This window comes from Pteropus alecto, unplaced genomic scaffold (genome assembly GCF_000325575.1).
Source record: "Pteropus alecto unplaced genomic scaffold, ASM32557v1 scaffold73, whole genome shotgun sequence".
Classification (NCBI taxonomy): domain Eukaryota; kingdom Metazoa; phylum Chordata; class Mammalia; order Chiroptera; family Pteropodidae; genus Pteropus; species Pteropus alecto.
The window spans coordinates 4,873,601-4,891,648 of NW_006436284.1; the positions used below are offsets into that span (position 1 = coordinate 4,873,601).

The 18,048-nt window shown below is 41.6% G+C and overlaps 1 protein-coding gene across 1 annotated transcript; it reads left to right on the forward strand.

Moving 5' to 3' along the window:
• Nucleotides 1-16,658: 16,658 nt before the first annotated feature.
• HSPB3 (heat shock protein family B (small) member 3) lies at nucleotides 16,659-17,327 on the forward strand. The gene has a single exon (XM_006912453.1). It carries the CDS (start codon nucleotides 16,831-16,833, stop codon nucleotides 17,281-17,283), a length of 453 nt encoding a protein of 150 aa, XP_006912515.1. The 5' UTR covers nucleotides 16,659-16,830; the 3' UTR covers nucleotides 17,284-17,327.
• The last annotated feature ends 721 nt before the right edge of the window (nucleotides 17,328-18,048 follow it).

An 18,048-nucleotide genomic window follows, 5' to 3' on the forward strand; every position in this document is an offset into this window, starting at 1 on the left:
CATGGTGGCAGAGTTGGACGTTATGCATGGGATCAGCAACATGGACTTCTACTCACCAAGGCTGACTTGGCTACAGCTACCATTGAGTGCTCAATCTGCCAGCAGCAGAGACGATACTGAACCCCTGATATAGCTCTATTCCTCAGGGTGATCAGACAGCTTTGTGCTGGCAGGTTGATTACACTGGACTGCTTCCATCACAGAAGGTGCAGCATTTTGCTCTTATTGGACTAGACACGTACTAAGTACAGATTTGCCTTCCCTCATGTAATGTTTTTGCCAAAACTACCATCCATATATTCATAGAATGCCTTATCTACTGTTATGGCATTCCATACAACAATTCTTCCAATCAAGGAACTCCCTTCACAACAAAAGAAGTGCTGCAATGGGGCTGTGCTCATGAAATTCATTGGTATCACCATATTCCCCGCCATCCTGAGCATCTGGCTTGGCAGAATGGTGGAATGGCTTTTCGAAGACTCAGTTACAGTGCCAGCTAGGTAACAGTACCTTGCAGAACTGGGGAAAGGTTCTCCAGAAGGCTGCATATACTCTGGGTCAGTTTCTAATATATGGTGTTGTTTCACCGATAGCCAAGATTCACAAGTCCAGGGATCAGGGATGGAAATGGGAGTGGCACCACTCACTAGTACCCTAGTCCCCTTAGTGACCCACTAGCAAAATGTTTGCTTCCTGTTCCCACAATATTATGCTCTGATGGCCTAGAGGTCTTAGTTCCAGGGGGAGGAATGTTTTCACCAGGAGACACAGCAATGGTTCTGTTGAACTGGAAGTTAAGACTGACGCTAGGACACTTAAGCTCCTTACGCCTCTGAATCAATAAGCAAAGAAGAGAGCTATGATGTTGACTGGGTGATTGATCCTGACCGTTAAGGGGAAATTGGACTACTATTCCACAACGGAGGTAAGAAAGAGTATGTCCTGAATACAGGAGATCCTTTAGGGGGTCTCTTAATATTACTACGCCCTGTGATTAAGGTCAGTGGAAAACTATAATCCAATCTGGGCAGAACTACTAATGGCCCAGACCCTTAAGGATAAAGATTTGGTTACCATCCATGTAAAGAACCATAACCAGCTGAAGTGCCTGCTGAAGGCACAGGGAATGTAGAATGGGTAGTGGAAGAAGGTGGTTAAATACCAGTTACAGAAATGAGGACTATAATTGCCATGAGTATTTCCTCTTTATTTTGAAATGAATATGTTTGTGTGTATGTGTGTACGTGTGTTTATATATATCTTTGTTTTCTTTCTTATTCCCTATTCATGTCATAAAATATATATTGATTCTATATAATAATATTTAAGTATTGTTAATTTTACATCACAGTATTTAAGATTTGAGATATCAGGGTGTAGAGTAAACATTGCTTAAGGATTTTACCTTGTCTTCTGGGGAAGAGGTTAGTGCATTTTTGGTTGTACACAGGAGAGTTATATCATATTATGTGGAATGATGGCCACATTATTGCCTTTATTTGGAAACTAAGTATGGTTTTAGGAGATATACACGGGGACTAACTTGAAAAGGGGTGGATCTGCGATTGATAATTTTATGTGTCTACTTGATTGCTATGGAGTACCCAGATTAAACATTATTTCTGGGTGTGTCTGTGAGAGTGTTTCTAGATGAAATTAGCATTTGAATCAGTAGACTCAGTAAAGCAGATCTCCTTCCCCGTTCAGTCCTTTGAGGATCTGAATAGGACGAAAGGTGGAAGGAGAAGGAATTCAACCCATTTTTCCTTGCCTCACTGCTTGGGCTGGGACATCCCATCTCATCATCTTCTGCCCTCAGACTGGAATTTACACCATCGGCTTCCCTGGGTCCTAGGCCTTTGGACTCAGGCTGTATTACACCATCAGCTCTCCTGGGTCTCCAGGTGCAGACAGCAGACCATGAGACTGCATAATCATATGAGCCAATTCCTCCTTACAGATCTCCTTGTACATATAGATATCTATTTGTAAAAATACATGTACATATTACATAGATAGATAAAGATAGATGATAGATAGATGATAGATAGATAGATAGATAGATAGATAGATAGATAGATAGATAGATAAATCCCCTATTGGTTCTGTTTCTCTGGAGAACTCTGACTAAGAAAGGGAACTAAAAGTATATTAGGACCCTCTGGTTGAAAGAAAATGAACTATTGTTAATTAGCTCAAGTAAAAAGTGAGGAATTTATGAAAACATGCTAGGCTGTTCAGACCCGACAGTGCAGTTAGGCCTTTGGAAGGGCATATTATTTTATACAGCTGTGTAACAAATTGCTACAAACTTTATGGCTTGAGCAACACAAATTTATACTTTCACGGTTTCTATGGGTCAGGAATCTGGCTGGGAACAGGTAAGCTGGGTCTCACAGGCAGCAATCAAGGTGTCCGCTGGGGCTGTGTTTCTCATTTGGAGCTCAGGGACCTCTTCCAAGCTCCTGTGGTTGTTGGCAAAATTCAGTTCCTCAAGGTGGTAGGACTGAGGCCTAACTAAGGTTGCCCTGGGCGGGTCCTAAGGTGCTGTTTGCTTTCTTCCCTGAGCCAACAGGAGAATCTCTCTGCTGCTTTTAAGGCTTTTCACCTAATTAAGTCAGTCCGAGCAAAGATAATATCCCTTTCGAGTAAAAACAAACTGATTTAGGGCCTTAATTACATCTGTACAATCCCTTTTGGCATATAACAATAATTTATGGGAGTAATAGCTCATATTCACATGTTCTTCTCACACAGAAGAAGGAAGGTATCACAGGTGTATGCCAGAGGTGGGACTCTTAAGGGACCATCTTAGAATTCTGCTCACTGCAAATGCACTCAATCTAAGTGCTGAAAAACGGACACATTCTTCTTCCTTTCTATCTTACCTCTTCTTCCCTCTGGCAATCTGCTCCCCTCAGATTCTCCAGATTATCAAAGAAGGGCTCTGGCCTCGCTGGGTTGGATATCCCACTCTGGTCCAGTCAACTGTGGCCATGGTCTCATGTACAAAATGGCACCTGGGGGCCACCGGTGTGGTTGGTAAGCTAAGGGTGGTTCCGCTAAGGAAAGGTGAGGTAGGCTGGGAAGGTGCGTCGAGGAGACTTACCTCCTGCTGTCCCTTAATCTGTGATGAGAACATTCTTCTGGAGGGCTAAGCAGAGTGGAGAGTGAAAATGGCCCTTGGGCAGGAAGGAAATATACTGAGCTCTCTTTTATGTCACCCTAGAATTTTTCCAGAAAGAAACTCATTTTAAAACCAAGCTGTGTTCTTGCATGCCATAGTCACCAAATCCTAAACAATTCAAAACTGAAGTAAAGGTGTATCTAAGATGATAGTGGAGAAATGGGGAGTGACTGTTAAGGGTACAAGGTTTTCTTTTGAGGGTGGTGCAAGTGTTCTAAAATTAATTTATATATTTCGGCACTGTTTGTAGAAGTGGCCTAGATGTAACGAGCACCCCTGACCCCAGACTGAGAATCTCTTAATACTATTCCCCCATTAAAAAGATCCCAAGCTCTATGAGGTAGGGGCTTATTTCAGATTTTTTGGCCTCCCCCGCCCCAATTCTGCTTCCCTATTCCCTGCTTCATGGAATTTTACTATCTTAGATATACTGTACATCTGTTTGTGTGCTATGGCCCTTTGAAGGACCATAAATCATAGTAATAGCTAAGATTATTTTCATCCACCCAAGAATCAATTTTTGCCCCCCAAATATTGATAACACACATGCTCTGCATACTCTAGTCCATTCGTACTAAAAAATGTAGAGAATGTGGACATTTCTGAGCTTACTAGGCATGGGAGCCCAAAAGTCTGCTATTACTGGACCCAAAAGGGCCAAAGTAAATAAATATATTCCATTATTAGGAATCAAAACTGAGAGCATATTCCATTATTGAGAGTCAAAGTTGGAATCATCTTTGGTTTGAGACCCTTGGGCCACTTTGACAAAGGAGCAGCAAGACAGATTTCAATCCCTGATCTCCCACAGGTGCTAATGCCCAAAGGGCTTGACCTACAGGTGTTAACTCCATATATATCTCCTGCATTCTAATGTCCCCCTCGGGATCTGCTTCCTGGAGAACACACCTGTGACAACTCCAATGTGTTATTGACTTACTACTGCTGGTTCTGAAGGTTACCGGTTGAGCATGTGTGTTTGTGCCCCAAACCTCATCACCATGAATGCTTGTTGCATCTCTTCCATTGTCCTCCCGAGCCACTCTTGCCTGCTCTGTGCTCAAAGAGACTGACTACCTGGAGTGCATCAATGGGCCTCTTGCCTCTGGCTTCCTGATAGGCTTGGCCAATGGGAGGCAGCAAGTGGAGAGTGAGGTCAGAGTATTTCTTTTCCCAGCTCCTCCCCTGTCAGGTCACAGCAGCCTGTCTATGGGTCTCTAGTAAGGGCCACCCCTCCTGTCAGCTGGACTTCTTGAGAGCTGTCACTCTGGGTTCCAGTAGCTATCCCCTCTCCTTGGTTTTTCCAGGCCTAAAGGTTATAATAAATTCCTGCTCTTGCTAGCACTGGGGGCATTGCATTATCTCTGTGCTTTTCCTCAATTCTGTCTACCACTGTAGTAATCTATTTTTTGAACTCTCCTTAAATCACTCAGCTTGCAGATGCCACATTTCCTTCTGGGAACTCCACTGGCACACATAGTGTAAAATGGCCTGAGACAGTGTTTTGGAAATCTAGGAAAAAGTTTTAGTAGGCAAAGGTCAAGTGCTCTCTGTTGTGTGTGTGTGTGTGTGTGTGTGTGTGTGTGTGTGTGTGTTCACAAGAATGGTCAGGAAAGGGATAGAGATGTAGGCAGTGAAGTCATAAAGATAGATTGGTTGGGGGCGGTGCAGAAGACTATAATAGTCAATATTTTTCAGGGGTTGGGAGGAGTATTACATCATGTTGTGAGAGACAAATATAATAGAATTCAAAAAGCACATACTGTAACTACCAAAGTGTTACCAAGGAGGTGCGTAAGAGATGGCTAGATTGTTGCGATGGTACATGGTGACACAGGAAAGTTAATAGTTTGTAAAAGGCAAAGAAAGAAGGAACAGGAGTATTTCCTCTGTGCTAGTGTTCTGACACAACATTTCATTTAGGGAGACAAGCCTGTTGATTTTGCATCCTTCATTCTATGAGTTTGCCATGACATGGTGCATTTTGCTTTGGGACTGAGAGAAAGACGTCCTCGGAACAGTCGGTCCACTGTGCGGACTCCTGTCTGACACCTACAGAGGCGAATAAATCACTGGAGTTTGTTCTGCCTTTTGACTGTTACTGACAAATTGCTGTAGGCGGTGAGTTTCTAATATGAATTTTAATTTATTTCCACTGAGTATTGCAATCGAAGGACTAAGCATGGGTTCCTCGCATACACAACTCACACACCCAGTTTTTTAGTGGCCTCTCTAGTTCCTCCTGTGAGCAATGAGCTAAGGCATTTTACATGCCTCCTTTTATTTTTACATACAAGTCCTTAGAGCAGTATCTGGTCCCTCCTAGATGCTCTGTATATGATCTCTTTTGAAATTAAAAGAACCCAATGAGGTGGATATGAAGTGAAGTCAAGATCTGAACTCAGGCAGCTGTCTCTGTAGCATATGCTCTTGACCATCAGGTAACACTGCCTCACATGAGATTTGAATAGATGAGCACAGGAGCAGATTAAATCAGTTGCATACGCCTTCATTCTTCCTCCAAAAAGGCCTCCAAAGAGAACTTTCTGAGTGTAGGCTATAAAAATACCACATTAAGTTTCCATTTTTTTCATCTGTGAGATCTTAGATCTTTCTTTCTCCTTGCTTTGCAAAGGACATAGACGGCCCAGCCAAGCGTGTTCTTCTAGAATTCCCACCAAGATCTGGAAGATAACACAGGAAGCTGCCTGTGGATTTGAAGGACCCCAAGAAGATCCTTCTGCCACCAAATACATCTCCAATGGCTTGTACTGGTGTCTGAAGTGACTTTTTAAGGGTTAGTCTTTTAAGTCATGGGGTCATTGAGGTCTTGAGCCCCAGAATAAATTCTTCGAATCTCTTTTGCCTGTAGATATTTGCTTTTTAAAGCCTATAAACCCACTCAGACTAGCTTAAGAAATAAACAGAATTTTATTCATATGATACAAGCATTGTTTCCCAGAGCACAAAGGCATACAGTGGCTTGGGAATTGGTTCCTAACAATTTTGGGGGAGGGTTTCTAAGGAATTCCTAGTTCCAATGCATCTCTTCTCTCCGAGGCTGTGCGAGCCCTTGTTTCTGCTGTCCCCTACAAAGAAATGAGAGCGAGGCAGACACCAAGAGTGGTCTTCCCTGCCTTGGCCCTCTCATGACAGGAAGTGGTCACTTCTCTTCTATGCACATCTCAGTCCAGGGGCCAAAAAGGGCCTGATGTCTCTGAATCTCAATTCCAAACCCCCTCAAGAATCTGATTGGCTCAGCTCTGGTCAGGAGTCCACCCTGGATCCACTAGTCAGGACTGGGGATGGGGCTGCATGGTAGCTGGCAGGCCCCACGTGCCACTGCATCAGGCTTTCAGAGACGCGAGCCCACAAGGTAGGTCTTCCAAGAGTGTGGGAACAGGGTAGAAACATGGAGTGTCTTCTTCAACACTGCGAGGATGAATATCTCATCTTTCATTAACTCCTCACATCTAATGGCAGGGGCCTCAGATAAAAATGTGCTTTTAAAGCACCTGCCCCTTTGCTGGCCTTTAGTGCTAGAGACAAGGCGACCCTGAACAGTATTGTGAAACAGATAGAAAGGGAGCGTGCTGAGGCTGGGTTGTGAATGCGCAAAGAGGAAAATGTAATATTTGGGGAGAACATAGGCTGTACATCATTATTACAATACTTAAGTGGTGTTTTCTTTTCTTTTTAAAAATTTTTTCCACATCTTTTTTCCTTTTTTCTTTTTTTCATTTGAAAGAGACTTTATAAATTTAGTTCAGTCCCTTGTTTGGTTTTCAGCTGAGAATTGAGTTTCATGGAGGTTACAAACTAGTTAAGGCTCCAGGCTTCTATCTCTGCCCTTGACCGCTGGTCCGCCACTCTACTCTCTACCCCACCTTCTTCAATCCTACATTTTCTTTAATCTGACATCCTTATCTGACCTTTCGTTCGAACTATGCAGTGGAAGAAATAACTCATAAGCCCCCATGAACCAGTTGTGAGTAAGCTGTAATAAGTATTTCCTTGGAATTTCCCTCAGGTTAAAAAAGCAGTTTTGAGTTTCTCAAGCTTAGTAGCACAGCAACTAACAAGTAATGTTAATACCACCAAAGGGCTTAAAAGCAAATTGTGGAAAAAGAAAAAAAAAATTATTTGATCATAGCTGATAAAGACAGCTCCAGTGTGATAGGGAAGCTTTAGTGCATTCCTCCCAGGGTCTGGCTTGGTCTGAACCTTATCTGCACAGAATTAGTGGCTCATATAGTTACCCAGTAACATCTTATATTTGCCAAGGCCTCGATTAATGTTTAAAGAAACATGGGCAGTGCTACATGCTATTCTTTTAAAAATAGCTACTACTGAATTAAAATGGGTCAGCTTTTTCTCCAAAGAGGTTTAATGCTCTTGTGTATCACAAAAATTATCTAACATTGATTGAACACTTCCTATGTGTCAGGTTCTATTTTAAGTGTTTTATATTTATTTTCTAATCCTCGAAACAACCCTAAGAGATATATGTATTTTTCCCATTTTCCTAGCAAAGAAGAAATTAAGCCTTAAAGAGATTGTGATTTGCCCTGGATCAAGCAGATGGTAAAGGGTAGAGTGCGGATTCAAATTTAGATCTTTATGTCCTTAAAAACTGTTTCTTTAATCATACTACTATGATAACTAAAGAGAGATATATTTTTGTAGGATCAACATAGTTTCCTTCGAAAATTTCCCAGTCCTCATCCTGCTCCCTACTCCAATACAAGTGAACTGAAATCTGCGAGAGTTGGGCCAAATAGTGATATGTTTTCAGTGTATGAAGACCTCTATCTGGAGTCAAAGGCAAGAGGAATAAGAATTGCTCATCTAGAACTTCAGTTAGTCTCTTGTCAGTGTAATTCCAGTCTCTACCACAAGAGGGAAGTTATCCACTTTCAGACCGCCCCATCACATCTGGATTTAGCTCAACAGCTCAGTGCAAATCCTGAGAAGATTTCTGCTTTCAAGTTTTTTAGTTTCAAGTCTGAAACTAATATGTCATGACCTGTTTTTTTTTGTTTTTGTTTTTGTTTTTGTCTAGCAACTGAAAAGAGCTTATAATTCTCTTTGAATGAGAGTGCTAACATGGGCCAAAGACAGATGTTTGTGTTGGTCCTTTTTCAGAAGCAGAAACCTTGTACTAAACATTCAGTGACAGTCAAAAGCATTCTTTTGTGCCCAAGATTTTATAATTTATTTCATTTAAATACCATCTGGGTTTCAATAATCTGTACTGCCCCAGAAAATTAGATTTATATGCTTTTTCATGAGGATCCAAAGATTATCTAAAAAAAAAAAAAAAGATTAAAGTTTTCGATAGACAACAAATAACAAGTGTCCAGCCTGCTTATGATTTGTAGAGACCACCAAAAACACTTATATTTATTCATCACTTAGCACAATGCCTTGTAGAGAAAATGCTTTAGGCTAGAATCAAATCCAATTTTTCCAACATCCCTGGGAGATATGTTCTGTTATGCCAATTTTAGAGGTGAAGGAATTGAAACATAGTCAGGGGAAGTAATATGCCAAAGGACACACCCTTAGTCCATGTTCTTCACCACCATGAAGTGGTGGATCTATTGGAGATGAAATAGGCCCAAGGACAGAGACTTGGCAGGTTCAGGAGGGAGGTCTGACGGGCTCAGAAAATCAATGTCAGAAAAGGGAAGACGAGGTGGAGTAGGTAAGGAGCTACCTGGCTGGCTGCCCTCACTGTCTGCACTGCAGGCTCCACTAAGCCAAAGAGCATAGCTGCTCGAATAATGGTAGCAAACCATTATTCCTTGGCAGGCACAAATTCCGGGTGCTATTTTAACCCAGACATCAGATGTTCTGGCAGGAGCCTGGCTGGTGGAGGGCAAGAAACTAGGATCCATGTCTATAGAAAGAACAGGTGTACTCTAGAGGGCTACCCTGGCTCTAGCCACTACCTAAGGTTCAGGACCTAATCCAGGCTTTAAGAGGGACTGTGGAACTTGGCAGGGAAGAAAGCAAAGAGAGGAAAAAATCTTGGTCAGTGGTCAGCTTTACAAGCTGAGCCAACTCCAAGAGTAAGAAGGACTTCAATTTGAAACCTGGTCTGAGACTTGAGAGGGCAGGCAGATACCCAGTTGTGTGGCTATGCCACGGCGTCTGGGCAGGTTAGTTTCGTTGCAAGTCCCTGTAATAGTGAGCCAAGGCTGTTGATGAGTCGTTTGCCTTGGTTATATGGACTTGGGAGCAGGATCAAGGCCAAGCTTGAGTGTGTGTGTCTTCGTGAAACCAGCAGAAAGGACTTGGGGAAGGCAGAGTAAACACAGTGGAGAATCACTCCAGTTGCCAACTCCTGTCCTTGACATGTGCATCCTGGAGCAGTGCCAGGTGACCTTGATTCAAGCATGATAACACTCACATCCGGAAACATCTTATAAGTGGTCTCTTCAGAGTTGTGGACTAGAAGTTTCATGAGCACATTAGAAACCAATTTAACTGGTAGAATCTTTCAAAGCTTTTCTTGTTTGCTAATTCTTGAACACCTGCTCTATATTCCATGATTCGTAGCAGAGTGCCTTGCTTACCAATGCATAAAATGAGATCCAGCAGTTTGCAACTAAGGTGCCAGGTGACCCTCATACCCAGCAAGTGCAGGAAGATTGCTTTTAGCTGAAATAATATGGGCACTCCACAGGGAGAAAGAGTACTAAGCCTTAAAGGAAGGACAGATTTTGAGCATCTGAAGTAGGATAAGGATGAGGGCATCTGTATAAGTTTCTTGTGACTCTCGTAACAAATTATTACAAACTGTGTGGCTGAAAGCAACAGACTTTTATTCTCCCACAGTTCTGGAGGCCAGCAATCCAAAATCAAGAAGTCAGCAGGGCTCCTTCTGAAGGCTCCAGGGGAGAATCGGTCTCTTGCCTCTTCTAGTCTCTAGTGGCTGCTGGAATTCCTTGACTTGTGGCCACATCACTCCCATCTTCAAGGACAGCATCTTCAAATCTCTCTCTGCTCTTTCTTCACATTGCCTTCCCCCTCTGTTTGTATGTCAAATCTCCCTCTGCCTCTCTCTAATAAGAACAATTGTGATGCGAGGGGGGTTGGGGCGATGGGTGAAAAAGATGAAGGGATTAAGAAGTACAAATCGCCAGTTTTAAAAATAGTCACGGGGATACAATGTACAGCATAGAGAATATTGTCAGTAATATTGTAATAACTATGTATGGTGTCAGATGGTACTAGACTTATCAGGGTGATTGCTTGATAAGGCTTATAAATATGTAATCACTCTGTTGTACACCTGACATTATTATAACATTGTATATCAACTATAATTTAAAAGTAAAAAAATTAAAATAAATAAATAAATAAATGCTCAAAAAGATCTAACCTAAAAATTAAAATAAAAATGAGACATTTCAATAGGCAAAAACCAAAAATGAAAACCAGACAATTGTGGTGGCATTTGAGACCCATCCAGATAATCCAGGATAATCTCATCTCAAGATCCCTAATATAATTACACCTGTAAAGTCTTTGCCATATAAGGGAAAATCTATAGACTCCAGAGATTTGAACATGGATATCTTTGAGGGGGAGAGGCGTTATTCAGTCTACTATAGCATCCTGACTGAAAGAAATAGCGTGACGGAAAAAGAAAGGCAGAGCAGAAGTGTGTGGACCGCAGAGCAGTAAGTCCACAGGTTGGGATCATACAGAGCCACCCTATGGTCCCCCCGACCTAACTTTTTGGTCATGTTTGTGGGGCCTTGATTCCCACACCAAAGAGTTTGAAATATATGATGGGGGAAATCCTATAAATCTAGATTCAGAAAAAGTTGTCAAGATCTTGTATAACCACAATAATTTTCACACAAGAAAGCCTAAAACCACTGCAGGCGTTTGACCAGAGGAAGGATGATGTGATCAAAGTGGTGTCTTAGGAAGATTATCCTCTCCATCTTCTCAAACCCTTTAAAATGTGTCTGTGCTTCTTGTGTTCGTGTCTAAGTATAAACTCCTTAACAGGCATAAAGCTAACATTCCAGGGCTGATTGCGGCCTATAAGAATACAGCAAGGTCCAGTCAAATCTCCCTTTAAATATTTTTGGGATTCCATTGGGCATGTGTGTATGTTTCAACTTCGCTGTCATTTTTATTTCTTTCCAGACTGCTGCTATCAACTGTTGCTATCCCATCACTGCTCCTCCACGTAGTGGAGGCCCTCGGCTCTGGCTTACCCAAAGCATGGCACAGCCTCCTTCTTCATTTCCCCAAAGTCTAGAGGACACAGGCTGTCATGTTGAGCAAAACCTTATTCGTGACTTCACGATTACGTAAGGAAATTACTTTTTTTAAAAGAAATATTTAAAACAGGATATTGACCATCTAGTTCTCAGACTCCATCAACCATGGCCCCTCAGAGCCCCTGGCTAACCAGTTCTCTAGGACCATTACACTTTTCTGAAGGACATTTTATTAAAATAAAACAAGCCTTCCAGACCTACATCAGCCTCTGGTGAATTCTTTTCATCCCTTCCCACCCATCTCCTTAAATTGTAGTCTGTATGCAATATTCACTCCCAATCTACAGCAGTTTAACTGCTGCCCTGACCATGCCTCTGACTCTCCTCTTGGTGAAGTCAAAGACACCTTCATAGCTAACTCCATTCTTCCATTCTCATCTTCCTTAACCTCTTCAGCACTTGCCACAAGCTTGGTCCTGCTTGGTCCTGCTGTACCTCTTGCATCCCTACCTACTCAATGTCTCACCATGGCTGCAGAAAGTAAAACAGTAAAGACCATTACAATCTCTGCAGAAGGAGATGATACACTATCTTGCTTAATAATGTCAAAATTTAACTGTTTTTCAAACTATGGGTTGTGACCAATTTGGGGCCCGTGAAATCAAATCAGTAAATTGCAGAGTTCACCATCAAGATATATGGAATCAAACAGAGGCATCGGAGTGTGTGGCATGTGGTAAAGCTAGGTGTTTTGTACCCAGTATGTGTATAAATGTGTGTTCACTGGATGGCGATGGCAAATATATTTCTTTTTATGGGTATAGGGCAGAAAAATTTAAAAGGCACTAATTTGGATCTTCACAAAGTTAACTCCTATATTTCAAAATATAATATCTAAATTGTAATTTTTGGGGAAAAATACTTCAATGGGCCTTTTGATTGTGAACAAATAAAGAATAGTGTTTACCTAAAACAGGGATTCTGGTGTCACTCCCAGAGCAATCGGTGAAAAAATTTTAAATGTTCTTCTGTTCCAAAAAAAATGACATGCAAGGCTCTTCACGACCTGGTCCCTGCTCTCCTCTCCAGCTCCATTTCCCCCACTTCCTACGTAAGTGTGCGTTGTAGCCACACGGAGTCCTTTGTGTCCTCCAGTCACGACACTCTCTTCTGTCCCTGGGCCCTGGACTGTGCCATCCAGTTACAGGGACACTCAAACTCCCCCTTCCCTCCCCTTCCCAAAGCATCATTCGGCACCTCTGTCATCAGGTGGTGCCTGCTCAGAGATGACTCTTTCTAGGGAACCTTCTCCGAGTCAGACTCCAGGCCTAGCTGGTACTGGAATCCTCAGGATCGGCACCTCTGCCAGGGGTCTGGATGAGCAATTCGTGAGGCTGACTACAACAGCGTTTCTCACCTTCTTCATTATTGTGCCATCTCCTCACCCCCCAGGAGTCTTTTTACACATTTTTCACTTAATTTCTCCTCCCTCTCCCCCATGAAATTTTACTACCGCGGATATGCTGTATGTCTGTTTATTTACTGTGGTCCTTTAGAGAGCCACAAACTATTATCTAATAGTTAAGATCTTATATAATCTTAGATTATATAAGTTGCTATTTTTTTATTTTTATTTTTACTTCCTAAGAACGAATCTGCCCCCCCACCCCCGCCCTGCCCCTTGAGAGTGATAGCTGCTCCATTTAGAGTGCATGGAATAGAGTAAGAGAAAGCTCTACTTGTCCTCTTGAGCAGGCCAAGAAAAAATAGTTCACATTCTTTCCTAATGAGAGGCTTTTGTAAAATGCTGAAGAGGTTAAGGAAGATAAGGTTAAAGTATAGCTTTAGTAACAGGGCTGACTTTGACCTAACCAAGGTCAGAGTTGGCAGTAGGGCAGAAGTTATTTTGCAGCAGTATGGAGAGCGATCACCGAATACAGGTTATAAGTTCAAGGAATTAGGCTGGGAGAGGATGGGAATAATCATCTAGAGGGTGACATAAGGTCTAGGAGGTTTTGTTTTGTTTTTAAAGATGGGGCACACTTGATTTTAGGCTGATAGAAAGGAGCTCGTGGATAGTGAGAGAGTGGAGAACATCAAGAAAGAGAGAACAGGCTGAACAAAGCCCAGAAGAGGAGGGAGAGGATGAAGGGAATCATGAGCTGAGATGAAGGGAGCGGAGGAAGCTCCTCTCCCTCTGAGATGGCTGGGAGTGAATGTGAAAGGGCCGCAAGGAGAGTCGCTTCATCTGGAGAGTGAGACCGTGGACACACGGGAAGACCCGAGAGAGGAAGAAGTTCGCAATCTTCGCCTAGGAGAAATGACAGAAGCTGACTGAGGTACACGGAGGATGACCAAGGGGCATTGAGGGCCAGCGGAAATAAAAATTCCAAAATTTGTAGCAGTTTGATTTTTTTTTTTTTCTTTGACAAAAACCAAGCAGATGTATCATTTTCCAAGTGCTGCCTTAGGTGCTGGGGTTACAGCAGTGAACCCTAAATTCTAGCCTCAGAGAGCCATTGCCTATCTTCCCCCACTGGAATATAAATCCATAAGTAAGATAGTCTTAGATGTCAATAATGATGATGAAGATGACATAGGGTACTGTGAAGGAGTGATGGGAGGAGGACTTTTGCTGGGTGGTCAGGAAAGACCTGCCTGAAGAGATGACATTTGACTTGAAGCTTGAATGGCAGAAAGAGGCGATCTTGAGACATTCTGAGAACAGAGTTCTCAAAACAAAAGGACTCCAAGTGCAAAGGGCCTGAGGAAGAAACACACTTGGAATATCTAAGGAAGGACAGGAGGCCACTGTGGTTGGATCATAGAGTCAAGGGAGAGAGGTAGGGAGGAGGTCAGCAGGCCGGATAATAGGTTTTTGAAGGACATGATAAGGATTTTGGATTTTATTTTGGTTACGACAAGAGGCTTCTGGCTGGGATTTTAAAGCCAGGGAATGATATAATTTCTACCACGTTCTAGAATAGCTGCTCTGGTTACAACGTGGAGGATGGACGGTAAGGCAGGGTAGAGACAGGAAGTCCAGTTAGGAAGCCAGATAGATTTTCCAAAAGGACAAAGTGTCAAGGTGGTTGATGAGAAGGAAGAGGGCAGTTCAGGTGTAGGATTAGTGTCAAAGGGCAGTTTTGGGAAAACGGCAGAAGTAGAAGTTTCAGATGTTGTATCAGAAATGTGGATGCTCGTTTTTAATCTCAGTAACTCACATAATCACACGTGGAAATGTCACTCACGTCTCGTCCTCTTTGCCTAGTTTAAAGATCCTTGGACTCATGAATTTACAGGAGTCACCGGATACATTTTTCTCTGCCCTAACAGTGTCTTTCCAGTCTTTTTAATCTTTTTTTTTTTTTAAAGAGAGAGAGGTTTTAGTTTTTAGTTTTAGTTATTTAAGTAGACTTTATTTTTTAGAGCAGGGGTGGGGAAGAGGTAGAAATGAATACGTGGAGCACAGAAGAGTTTCATGACACTGAAACCGCTCTGTGTGGTACTGCAATGATGGATACATGTCATTGCATATTGTCCAAACCCATAGAATCGACACCAAGAGTGAACCTAATGTGAGCTAGATGTGCCTATGAAGGTTCATCAGTTGCAACAAATGTACCACTCCGGGAGGGGATGTTGATGACAGGGAGGGTGTGCAGGTGTGGGGACAGGAGCTATATAAGAAATCTGTACCTTTCTCTCAATTATGCTGTTATTTTTTTCTACCATTTTAAAGTCAAATCCTTACTATTCCATTTATTTCCTGTTACCGGCAGTGAGTTCTGTTTTTGACTTACCACTCAGAGCAGAACCAATTAAAACACCTCTCAATATTTATGTGCCAGACAACATTAACGTAGGTTAAAGTGTATATTTTTCCATGAAGCTCACCAATCTGTAAAATGCAGGCCACAAAAGCTGAGCGTGAACAGCATTGTTAGGGCATGCTCTTAAGTAATACCAAAATGTCTAACAAAAAGTTGAGAAACAAAGTAGAGTAACAAAGTAGAGTAACAAAAAGGAGTTAAAGGAGATTGTTCCCTTCCATTTTCTGATTTAAAACATTTTTTTTTTGGCATTTTTCTTTCATTCTAAGAAAATGGATATAATACTAAAAGAATGGTATTCCCAAGTCTCCCCAGTCTAGAAAACACTAACCTCCACGAAGAGGCTTTCTATATTTAAAATCTTCTTGTGTGTATTTGCATTACACATACGCTGTAGAAATAAAAAGCACAAAAGTATTTATAGTGAAGACCAGGAGTCCCTCCAGCCCTGCCCCTCCACCCATCACCCTGTTACCCTCTCAGGGGGCAAGCACTGTTCTCAGCAAAACGTCTTTCGGGGAGATTCCATTTATACGAGCAAATACCTACTTATAAAAAGTATAAATAGTAGCACATTATATGCTGTTCTGGACGTTTCTTTTCATTTAACACATCTTGGAGATCCTTCTATAGCCGTGGATGAAGAGTTGCCTCTTTCTTTTTCAATGGAACTTTAATATAAGGGGTGTTACAGTTGAGAAATTAGTTATAACTTATCTTTGCCAGTTCAATAACAGAGGTGCAACTAGATCAATCCTTAGTTTTCTGAGCTTTCATACCAAACAGTTCAAAGCTTTAACTGTTTTCTCTCTCCTGTGGCTCTATTTTCATTACTAAGATTCTCCCTTCTATGACCCTCTACCCCGTTCCGAGGTCTGACACTTCCCTAACTTAGTCATCTGATCTCATTTTTAATGCGTCAAATGTAATAAACCCAGATGATGTGGCTCAGATGTTTCTTACGGACAAAAGATTAAAAGATGAAATAAAAGAAAATATAGAGGACAGAGGGCTATAGGTTTGTTCAATGTTTGAGATTTGAATATATGTGTATCTTAACTCCTCCTCAATTTGAGTTAGATTCAAGAGATGAGGGTAAATGCAATCATAGCTTCTATTATGAGTACACATGTATGTCTGAACCGTTCTAAGTCATAGTCCCTTACATCACTGTAGTTTCCAAGGACAGTGCAATCAGATATTTTTAAAACACTATTTCTGTATTTTTCTCTCTTTTTCTCTCGAGGTAAGTAAGGCAGACACATTTGCCAAAGATAACCGAGAATGTGAGGGCGATCCTTGACTCCGCAGCTTGAGCAGGCTGAGTGCTAAATGCAACTCCGAAACATGCCCTATAAATAGCCGTTCATTGTCAGTGTGTGTGAAAAGACAAGAGTGTGTGCTGGTATGATTCAGGCCTAATTAAGTGGTTGCATCTGCTCAGGGTTATAAGCGAATAGCTGCTCCAGCTGATAATCTTGTCAGAAGGCAAAGGCAAGGGTTCGCCACCAACAGAACGCAGATTGAAGTGAAGCTTTTTATTGCTGTTTCTGCCTCCACTATGGCAAAAATCATTCTGAGGCACCTCATAGAGACTCCAGTACGTTACCAGGAGGAGTTTGAAGCTCGAGGTTTGGAAGACTGCAGGCTGGATCATGCTTTATATGCACTGCCTGGGCCAACCACCGTGGACTTGGGAAAAGCCAGGGTGGCCCAGGCTCCTCCAGTAGACTCAGCGGCAGAGACGCCACCCCAAGAAGGCAAATCACGCTTCCAGATCTTGGTGGACGTGGTCCAGTTCCTCCCCGAAGATATCATCATTCAGACCTTTGAAGGCTGGCTGCTGATTAAGGCTCAACATGGAACCAGAATGGATGAGCATGGTTTTATCTCAAGAAGCTTCACCCGACAGTATAAATTGCCAGATGGCATTGAAACCAAAGATTTGTCCGCGATCCTCTGTCATGATGGAATTCTGGTGGTGGAAGTAAAGGATCCAGTTGGGACTAAGTGAATCTTATTTGTTCCTGTTTATGCGACATGAGGAATATTACAGTTCAGTCAATAAATGGTACCACAGGAATGTTTGTTTTATGCACGTTTGAACTGATTTTTACGAAGATTAAAAATATAAACATAATTCCTGGTATGTCAAGATTGTCTTTGTTACACTTACTCAGAAAGGATTATTGTTAAATATGTTCCTACAGTTGAGAGTGATGCTCTTCTTACACCTGAAACTTGACAGTTTTTTGAGACTAGTTTGGTACTAGAAAGAACTGCTAATTATTTCTTCATTAATCAAACAATGCCAGAGAAGTTGCATTTGTAAGAAATGGTGGCAAAAGAGCCATACTAATTTAAGAAATGTTTATCCATTTTATGAAAACTTTTTATAATGCTAGAAAGAATTGTGATCTCTTTCACCTGATAAGCTTTTCTTTTCAGTGTATTTTATTACAGTGGAGATTTGTAAATACACAGTCTGAAAGTTAAAATATAGCACTTGGAAATTTGGTCTGAAATATATCTATGATTCACTGCAGTTTTTGCTGCCTTAAACTTATATCGGAATTTTCAGACATATATCTTATTTTTAAAATGTTCCAAATATGTACCTCATTCTTTTTTAAGCTAAACTGAATTTTATCTGCAGTGTTTTTTTTAAAAACAGCATATGTTCTGTGAATATTTATGAAATATAAATAAGATATGTGTTAATTCATATGTTTATAAGTTCATATTAAGTTTAGGAAAACACTTTAAAGAGTACCGAAAT